The sequence below is a fragment of the Nannospalax galili genome, unplaced genomic scaffold (assembly GCF_000622305.1).
Source record: "Nannospalax galili isolate Female #2095 unplaced genomic scaffold, S.galili_v1.0 scaffold85, whole genome shotgun sequence".
NCBI classification, from domain to species: Eukaryota; Metazoa; Chordata; class Mammalia; order Rodentia; family Spalacidae; genus Nannospalax; species Nannospalax galili.
This window is the reverse complement of record NW_008358866.1, coordinates 8,379,667-8,390,620: the sequence shown is the minus strand read 5'-3', so window position 1 is coordinate 8,390,620 and position 10,954 is coordinate 8,379,667. Positions and strand designations below refer to the sequence as shown.

Sequence of the window (10,954 nt, the reverse complement as noted above, 5' to 3'; positions counted from 1 at the left end):
CCTGCCTCTGTCTCCCAAGTGCTGGGACTACAGGCGTGCGCCACCACGCGCAGCTCAGATTCTCTTCTTACTTGATTTTCAATATCCCTTTGTAGATTTATCTGTGTTTATTCTCTTATGTATCAGTATTCTACCAAGACACACACACACACACACACACACACACACACACCCATCATTTTGTAGCCTCTCAATGAAGTTTGTGATAAATTAATTTAATTTAAATCCCTTTAATTTCTGACATTTTGCTTGAATAGTCTGTTCTGTAAGACTGAAGCAGGGAGGGGAGACAAAACCACAGCTTCCAATATCTGAAAATGATAACATTTCTAATCTCCTCTCCAAACTTTAGACCCTAGTGAATATATCTGAATGTTTGGTATTACTTTCCTGCTAATGTATTTCACTGACCACCCACACCTTATAATCCATGCATTAGAACTTAGCTTATCTGGAACTGAACCTGTTATTCACGTCTTTAGCTTTTCCTACTTCACTAAATGAAGTAATGTTAGCCTAGTCAGTCAAAGACTCTGGGCTGTGTTACTCCCTTGATCTTCGTATATCACATCCCTAAGGACTTCCAAATCAGTTTCTACCTGCTGTCACTTGACCTTTGTCATGTCTAGCTCACAATGTTCAGAGTCTCCCAGTTTTCTATGTTTGGTACCTCTCTCCTCGACACCTTCCTGCTCACTCATCTGTCACATTACTCTCTCAGGAATCTCTCTAAAACATAAATTTGATACCATTTTCCAAATAAAATATTTCAGAGACTCTCCACATTTTTTAGCAAAAAGTTAAAACTCCTTCATTTAGCTTACAAGGTATGCTGCCATGTGATCACTGCCTATTCCTCAGCTCTCATCTTCTAGCAGACCAGCTTCTCATGTCCCACCCTGGGTGAAGTTCTTGTGACAGTATCAAACCATCTTCTGCTCTTTAAATATAAAGCTGCTTTATACCAACATGCTATGCCTACTATCACAATTTTCTTCTTGATCACCTACTCAGTTTTCACTTCTCTATATCTTCTTTTCCATTCATTTTCTCTTGAGTTGGGCTTTCATTTGCACTGTTCTACTGAAATGGTTCTTGGAAGATCCTCAATGATGCCCCCAGATTTCAAAACCCATTTCTCAGTCTGTAACTCACATAACTTATCAACAGTATATGACAAAATGAGTCATTTCATGCATTCATGTGCAGAGGGTGGAAGTCCACAAGACTCTGAAGCCAAATTGCTTGGTTCAGATTCTAATTCTACCACCTAACTGGTATGCCTGGTGAAGTGATTTCTCTAATTTGTTTCTATGTTTCTGCCTTGCACCAGCCATTCCCTAGCTACTCCTGACCACTTTTAGCAAAATGGCCAAATTGAGAGGACTGGAGCTAACAGCATCATCTGGATATGACAGAATCACTACGCTCATGAACTCACATCAGCTATAGCCGTCTACACAACAACAAACTATTCAACATTCTAGCATGGAAGAGGGTGGGGCACATGAAACCCTACTCCTATCTGAGGAGCTATTGACAGTTGGTGGCCACTAGGGAAGGGAAAGTCAGTTTTCTTTAGGGATGTGGTCTCTGGTAGGTGTGGATGGCTCCACACCTGTGCATACATGGGTAGTACTAATTGGACAATTATTGCTTTAAAATTATTTTAAAAATTTATTTTTAATAAATGAACATGGGGCTGGAGAATATGGTTCAGCAGTTAAGAACATTGACTGATCTTGCAGAGGACCTGGGTTTGGTTCCCAGCACTCATCTACCTGGTGGCTAACAACTGTCTGTAACTCCAGTTCCAGAGGATCCAATACCTGCTTCTGACCTCCATGGGTATTGCACGACATGAGTGAATTTACATACATGCAGGCAATACACTCATCCACATAAAATAAAAATAATATTAAAAAAATTTTTAAAAAGGACATGAAGTTGGAAGGTAGATGTGGGGGGAAGGTTCAGGAAAAGTTGGAGAGGGTGCAGTGAGTATGCTCAAAATATATTGCATGCATGTATAAGATTCTGAAATAAATAAAAATATTATATTAAAAAAGTCAGGGTGAAAGTTAGGAAATCCAGCAGGCATCACAAGCATTCAAGATTATCATCACTAGTAATAAGACACACTGTGACACATGAGGGGTGCATCACATTTGAGGTATTTTTACGGAAAAATGTCCAAGATTCAAGTGATCATGAGAAATATCTTACAAATTTAAATTGAATTATTCCATAAAAATAAGTTAGCAGTACTTTTTCGAGTATGGTCATGAAAGAGACCAACTAAGGCAGTGCCAAGGAGAGGTGAGGAATGAAGGTGTGACATCTAAGTTCTAAATATAGCATCCTGCCAGGCGAGGTGGCTCATGCCTTTAATCCCAGCACTTGGGAGGCAGAGGCAGGAGGATCTCTGTGAGATCAAGGCCAGCCTAGTCTCCACAGTGAGGTCCAGGCTGGCAGTGGCTACAGGGAGACCCTGCTCAAAAAAGAACCTCTCCCCTTCAAAAAAAAAAAGGGTATCCTAGGATACACTGTGGGAAAACTGGAGGGAAAACTGGTTTGTAGTTAACAGAACTATTCCAGGTCTTAGTTTCATAATCACAAAATGGGTGTGCACAATGTGGGGGCAGGGAGCTGAGTGAGTAGTGCATGGAAACTCAAGGATTTCTCCGACTTTTCTGTGGATTTAAGATTATTTAAAATGAAAAGGTTAAAAACTGTCCCAATGACTCCAGGTCTCATAAAGAATTGATTTAAAGGTCTCCGGTCTGGTTTCTGGTTTGCTCTCCTAGCCTCCCTTGGCTCTTTGCTCAGGTGCACTGGCCTGTCAACCATACTTCATGGCTTTCATACTTGGCTGTTCCTCCTCCAGAACACTCTTTTCCATTTGCCCGATAGTCGCCCCCATTTTCCTAAAAGATTTAATACTTTATCAGAAAGGCCTTCCCTAATTTTCCTATATAAAGTGTTCCCTTCCTATTATGCCCTACTTCATTTTTCTTCTCAGTAGTTATCACCATCTGTCATGCTATGATTCTTATTACTGACCCCTACCATTAAATTGTAAGCTCCTGAAGTAGCAATTTTGTCCATTTTGTTTGTTGTTGTATCTCCAATACATAGTAGTTGTTACACAGAAGGTACTCAAAAAATTTGCTCAATGAATGACTTAGCTCAAGTACCAAGCCCCCACAGGAACCCCCACTGTCAGATACTGTTCTCTTCTCTAGGTCTCGGCATCCTGAGTAGAACTGTTTGCCTGAATTTCTCTTCCAGGACAAACACAAAGACAGCACAGCAGTGCCTATCAGTTTTGTTTTAGATTTTGGTACTAGTGCAAAACAAGGCAAAAGGAAGTGTTCCATGATGAAGCAGCAGCAAATGATGCAAAGAAAAGAGAAAACAGAACAATATTTTATGAAGCCATTACTTAGTGCCACTTTAAGTGACTGCTAAATATAATCACTGGGTTCAAAATAATTTTAGTTGCTATTAATGTTTTTTCTGAAGTCAATGGTTTCAAACATTTACTCACAATTAGTAACTGTGCACTAAATTTAGCTGAAAAGAAGTTTTACAAAGCTACTATTCCCACGGCCTTAAAAATATAATTCACCAGGGCTGGAGAGATGGTACAGTAGTTAAGAGCACAGATGTTCCTGCAGAAGACCCAGGTTCGAATCCCAGCACCCACATGGTGGCTAACAACTTCTGTAATTCCAGTTCCAGGGTATCCAATGCCCTCTTTTGTCCTCCATGGGCACCGCATTACACTGGTGCCCTTATATACATGCAAACATAACATTCACTCATGCACTCAAAATAAAAATAAATAAATAAATAATTTAAAAATAATATAATTCACCTAAGAAATGTCTCATTTTTGTAACTTTTTTATACTGGATATCAACAACTGCTTCAACATACATAAATAATAGATATTAGTAGAGTACTCCAAAATGAAGCAGAACAATGTGTGATTAAAGTAATAATCTCTAGGTTAGTGGCTCTCAAACTTCGGTGTGTATCAGAATCACCTAGGAGACCTAGGATGTTGGGTTCCTAAATTCAGCAGGCTGAGGGGGGCAGCTAAAAAATCTGTGAGTTCTGTTTTGGCATGGCCACCCACTCACACTGGTAAAGCCATGCAGACTTGCCCACCCACATGCCTCGGTGGCACCCATGATCAGCCAACCATCACCTTCACCCAGTGGCTGTCAAGAGCTGGCTGCAGTCCTCAACAACATTAGGAATCTAAGAAGTCTACAGATTTCAGAAAATAAACTAGAGGTCACTGGTATAGAGAGTTGTATGAAGCTGTGAAATTTTCCAACTGCCACTCAGAGAATCTTGGATTGGAGGCCTGTGAGCTAACTTGCTGTGAGGACCTAGCTTCTGCTTTTATCCACAGTAAAACCCTGTGTGGAATCAACCTGTTGGAGAACCTCTTGGTCCATAGTGGAGTCACTGTGCTGGGTGAGGAAATCCTGCATGCAAGGATTTCGAACAACTAACTTTGATGAGGAAAACCAAGCATTTCTGATCACAGAGGAAGAGAGAAATCCCTACTTGACATTCCTAAGCAGTGTGTAAGAGAAACGGAAATTAAGAGTGAAAATCCCATTCCAAGAGACCTGGGAGTATACAAAGGCAAGGGAGTAGACCCTTACTTTGGAACACCTCTGTGTAAAAATTAATTACAGATCAGTGACACTAATGAGATATGATTTCTGTGATACCCAGTTCAGTTATGTAAGATAGGTGGCTGGCGTTTTTCAGTTGCTAATAGAAGACATGAAGTTGGGGTTGGGGGTGGGGGTAGGGGTGGAAATGGGGGAGAAGGAAGGTCTGAATATAATCAAAATTCACTGTATGAAATTCTTGAATCAATAAAATTTCTCTTAAACTTAGAAAAAGAAATCTGTGTGTTTTGCTGATGTTGCAGGTGCTGGCACTTCTCTTTAAGAAATCCTCACCACAGAGTCACTGCTTTACATAGAAAGTCTGTGATCTGTTCAGAGATATTTAAAATAGAAAAATAAAGCTATAGCAAAATAACATAGTACTTAAACTGAAAATGCCATGGGCAACCTCTGCTGTACCTCACCAGCTCATCACATAAACAGATGGTTGTTATGTGCTGTGAACTTGGCATGGGGAACTGAGTGTTTCAGGTAGATCCCACATACTTGACTGCTGACAGTATGCAAGTACAAGGCAGTTTTTCAGGTTGCCTATTAGAACAAGTGGCCTGTAGGAGCCGCTTGCTATTTATCATTTTCCATGGAGCTTATCAAAAGATAAACATATATTACATTAACTAGACTACTTTGTAATAGCACTAAGCAACAATATTAATAGCAGTTAAGATTTAAGTCAAAAGTAATTAAGAAAGGTTAAGAAAGAAAAACCAGGGGCTGGAGACATGGCTCAATAGTTAAAAGCACTGACTATTCTTGCAGAGGACTTGGGTTCAGTTTCTAGCACCCACATAGCAGCTAACAATCATCTGTAACTCCAGTTCCAAGGGCTCTGACACCTTCTTCTGGCCTCTGCAGGGACTGCATGCACGTGGTACATGCAGGAAAAACACACACATAAAATTTAAAAAAAAAAAGGAAAAGAAGAAATACTGACAGTTGTTCTCCTGTACAACAGAAAGTACATTTATGAAATGAATGTGAAAAGGGGAATACAAGGGGTGAGTTTAAGTGAGGAAGGAGCTTAGGGAGATGAGGGAGAGTGAAATGGTTAACTGAAACCACGTATGTATGAAAATACCATAAGGAAATGAAAAAAAATTAGAATAAGAAAGGTGTGGTAGCATGCCTTTAATCCTAGACTCAGGAGACAAAGGCAGGCAGATCTCTGTGAGATTGAGGCCAGCCTGGTTTTAGGCCAGTTGGGGCTATAGGGAGACCCTGTTTCAACAAAACCAAAGCAAAAAAAACATCCCCCCAAATAAATAAAAGGTTTAAAGTACCAAGTACAGTTAAATATTAACATGGTTCCAATAGGCAAAACAAAAAGAAGCAGGATCATGCATGAACTCAGTCTAGAATCATGCACTATACAACTTTCACAGAATAATGGGATAATTCTAACCCAAATGCATTCAAGCTTTAAAAGTGCTGAAAAACAACCACTAAAAATGTCTGGTTAGCTCAGCTGATTCAGTGGGGCAGCATACTGGAAAAGCAGTGTTAGGTATAGACATTCTAAAGGAAAGCCAACTCAGGGCTTCAGTTAACTGTAAGAGGAAATAGTATGCCTCCCTAGAAAATGTATATTTTAACTACAGAATTTTACATTATGACATGTTTGAGTTAATAAAGTATACAAAACTTCTGGCTAAAGCTCAAACTCTGATTCAGAAGTATAATCTAATGTCTTGTTAATAACACAAAGGAAGGTGGCTTTTATCAGTGTTATTTTCTTTGCAGTTGATAAAGAGACATCACTCTTCAGGATTTTGATGATGGGACCACTACTGTTGTTTGTACTAAATGTCATTCTTTCTGACTGGCAAATAGATAAACATTTGAAAATTTAAGAATATTAGATGTCTTCCTGTTTTCTGTAATACTCAAGGGGAATTTTGAGGCAACAAAGTGAAAACTTTCTGTCATTTGTACCTGTTATGAAAGAAAGCTCCAGAAAAACAAGGTACCGATTTCTTCTGTTATTTGATTAAATATTTTATAACATCCTCAGATTTATATGTAGGAATACTTCTGAGTGTTTAGTTAACTACTTGACTGGCTAGATCAGTTTTGGGCAATACAGATGTATAAAAGAACAGATATGTATACTGGAGAGATGGCTCCATGGCTAAGAGCCCATACTGTTCTTCCAGAGGATCTGAGTTTGGTTCTTCGTACCATGTTGGGCAGCTCATAATTGCCCATTACTCCAATTCTAAGGGCTCTGACATCCTCTTCTGGTCTCCACAGGAGCGTGCGCACGCACGCACACACACACACACACACACGCAAGCACATGCACAAATAAAAATAAGAAAAAATAAATCTTTTCAAAAAAAGAATACTTAAGCCCAATTCATGGATTATTACACTACAGGGTTCCTTTGGTTTTCAAAAATAAATTTCACATTCTATCACAGAGAAGATTTAGAATGTTTCCAAACAAAAAGAAATAAATCTGGGGTGCATTCTGGTTAATCAGGTGCATTCTGGTTAATTTCTCTGGAAACATTTTGTGTGGATAATGCCTTCCTCATAGAATCTTCATAACAAGTTGCTAGAGGTACAGGGGGCTAGAGAAAAGACAGACTAGACTGATAATGGTGCATTAACCACAAAGTAGGCAGTTACCAAATATTTTAAGTGTCATAACTTAAAAAATGGCCTACAATCATTAACTTAACTCTAAAGAAACTGAATCTGGCAGTGAATTGCAAAATACAGAACAGTATTTGTCACTGTTGCTGCATCCAATAGTTACTCTATAATAGAAACATGCTGTACTGAATAATTTCTTAGACAAAGAAGTATCACCAAAGGAAAGCCAGACATGAGAAATGATATGGCATCACCTGTTCAACCTCTTAGCTTATCTTAAACATACCTGGGTCTGAAGAGAGGTAATAAAATGTTAATACTCACCTTGTACTTGATAATGAAGCTCTCACTTGATTAATATGACAGCTATAATTTCACCATTCTCTCAAGCTAAACATTTTGCAAGTAAGTAATTACTTTAAAACAGTAAATAATTTTTAAAATTCTGCATAGAGTAATTTAAGAGTCAATGTTCATATGGTGTACAAATTATATGGACAGAGAATATCAGTTTATAATGGTCATATCTTTTAAAGGTTTTGATAAAAACGGTAATTTAAAAAAATGTCCCAAACTAATTTCCTATTCAGAGATAGCTTGCAAGCTCAACTAACCTATTCATATTTATAAAATGGATATGAAAATCAAGTGAAGGAATTCCAAGTTTGATCTGACTGTAATAATACTATGTTACGATACTCTCCAGCATATATGGTTTTAGAGATTCTTTCAAGGAACAGAAAGGGAACACTTTCTACAATGGTAAGGTTAAAATCTCTTTGATATAAAATAACTAGCATAAGAGTCTAGACAATCTATTAGAACAATACTGGATTTTAGAAGTGGAAGCATCCATTTGCATATTATATCACCACTTCTCACCTGGAAAAACTTGACAGCAGCGCTGGCTACAAACATAACCAATATTTACTAAATTTATTTTTCAGTACTGGGGATTGAACTCAGGACCTTGTACATGCTATGCAAGCACTCTACTTCTGAGTTAGATTTCCAGATCTTTTTTTTGGTCCTTTTTTAAAAAGGCAACATCTCAGTAAGTTGTTCAGGCAGACCTTGAACTTGAGATCCTCTGCTTTGGCCTGCCAAACAGATGGAATTACAGGTCTGCTCCACTAACCTGGCCTAACCCAACCAATTATTAAAGGGGAACCTAACTAAATTTGTGTTGTATAGCAGAGAGAATCATTCAGTCATTCCACGGCTTAACAGAAAATCTGCATCAATCTCAGTAGACAGCACAATAAAGAGGTTACCTGACTGCTGGTTTCACTTATGGCTTCTAGGAGTTTTTCAACTGCAGCTTGTAGTCTAGAGCTAATATTTAGCATTAGTTCCTCATTTTCAGGGTCTATTTCAGTTCCAGCAAAACCACTCCTCACAAGCCGTTGTGATAGTTCTGTTCCTTCCTCAGTTACTTTTGACCACATGCTGTCATTTCTTGCTATAGCACTTCCAGGGTAAGCGGGTACTGATTCACCTGTAACTAGAATAACATTAAAAGCATAAATTAATCAATCATAACATTTAAGGTTACAAAATTAAGTAACTTAAAATAGCAAGTCAAAATCTGAGTCATTAACATTTCAAAGTCTTTTAATAACAATTTCACAACAAACAAATATACAATGTAATATTACTGAATAGCCAAGTAAGTAAGAATAGGAAAGAAAAACACTCTTCTTGTAAGACTGCAGAAATTAATATTTGGGTTACTTATTTTTTTTCTTTGATGAGAACTTTACTTTCTGGTGCTGGAGATCAAACTCAGGGCTTTACATGTGCTAAGCATGTACTCTAAGACTGAGCCATACTCCCAGCCTGATAGAAACTTGTAAGACAACTTTCAATAGATATTTTCCAGATGTCAGCATGTAGTGTTTGAAAAGTAATGAGGAAATTAAGTCACAAGATCTGGTTCTCATCCCCACAGGCTTCACAGTGTAATGAGTAAACAAACATGAAAAGGAGCTAGGGAAATGGCTCTGTGGGTAAAGTGCTTACCACACAAACATGAGGGCTTGAGTCTGGATTCCCAGCACTCACATAAAAGCCAGGTGTAACTCCAGCACTAGGAGTAGGGCAGGGTATAGAGACAGAAAGATCTAAAGGCTTGTTGGTCAACCAGTCTAGCCAATGTGGTAAGCTGCAGGTTCAATGAGAGACCCTGTCTCAAAGAGTAAGGAGGAGTCATTGAGGAAGACTCCTATTTTGATCTCTGACTTCCACATATGCACATATAGGCAATCGGTAGAGCCACTGCCTAGTATATGCAAGGATCTAGGTTTAATATTCAGTGCCCTCCCCCCAAAACAACAGAATCTGCATGGTATGGCAGTACTATAATCCTAGCACTTAGGAGGCTGAGGGTTGCTACACAGTTCAAGGTCAGTCTAAGCTACAAAGTGATACCCTCCTCTAGCTTTTATCACATACACACACACACACACACATCACATACATCACACACAATAAAAAAAAATACAAACCCAAATTACTGAGCAGTGGGACAGTACAAGGGTGTAGAAGAAGAGAGTAAGTGCTTAATTTATCTCAACTTCTGACTTCTGAGCCTACTCTGGGCACAATGATTGATTTGATTTGTTTTGGTAACACAGAAAAATGGACTAAGATAATTTTGTTGAGTGCTACTCTTGCAGTGGTATGATGGGAAGAAGACAGTCTGATGAGCAGTTCCAATTTAAGTGTGGACATTGTTATTCACAGTATTGATAGTCTTACTTCTTATGAAAGGAAAACTAAGTCTACATGGACAGAAGATAAGTGTCACTTTCTCTAAAGTCAAGACATGGGTTATTCATTGCTGCCATCTAACATTGTACTACTCAACCATGACAGTATACTACAACCCCAAAGTGGAACTTTCCAAAGAAGAATTACCTGTTCTTTGATTACAGTACATAGTAGTCATCAATAACTGTACCAAGTTAACAAAGTAGAGTACTTAAAACAGACATTCAGTTTGATACCTTCACCCAGAACCAAGAGCTACTTATTAAAACCTATCTTGCAGAGGTGCGGGTACCCACAGAGAGCTCTCAATTTTGTGCATCATGATCTCAGATGCAGCTCCTCTAAGCACCACTTCTAAAGCACAAATTGTTGGCAATAAAATACAACATTGCATTCTAAGACATCAATCAATACTTTCTTTTTTAAAAACAGTATGAAGGCTATCTTGTGGTACAGAGGAGCAGTGATTAAAGATATTGTATATACATGGGTGCAAATCTCAAGCACAAAAATACAATGGCCAAGTAAAACAAAGCGTATTTTTAAAGGCCATGGATTATTAGTGTTTTTGAAATGGCTAATAAAAAGTAGGCACTAAAGCATCCCCACCCCCAAACATAAAGATGTCAGCATGCTTAATAGCTTCTTTTGTCTATTTGTTTTTGTTTTTTTAGGCAGCGTCTCCTCTATGTAGGCTGGCTTTCAACTCATAGCAATCCTTATGTCTTCACTTTCCAAGTGCTGGGATTACAGGTGTAAGTCACTCAGTCAATGTATTTTATTAAGGACACTTTTTAGGACTGAGTATACAGTTTAGTGGTAGAATTCCTAACATATGCAAAGTCCTAGGTCTGAGCCCCAGCATG

General features: G+C 38.5%; 1 protein-coding gene across 7 annotated transcripts in view; it reads right to left on the bottom strand.

Moving 5' to 3' along the window:
- The window catches only part of Akap9 (A-kinase anchoring protein 9), a 160,387-nt gene that overhangs the window by 66,077 nt on the left and 83,356 nt on the right, over window positions 1-10,954 (bottom strand). For all 7 annotated transcript variants that reach the window (XM_029558377.1, XM_029558378.1, XM_029558381.1 and 4 more), the window contains one exon: window positions 8,591-8,820. In XM_029558377.1, the coding sequence (XP_029414237.1) occupies window positions 8,591-8,820 (230 nt within the window). The remainder of the gene's footprint in view (window positions 1-8,590; window positions 8,821-10,954) is intronic.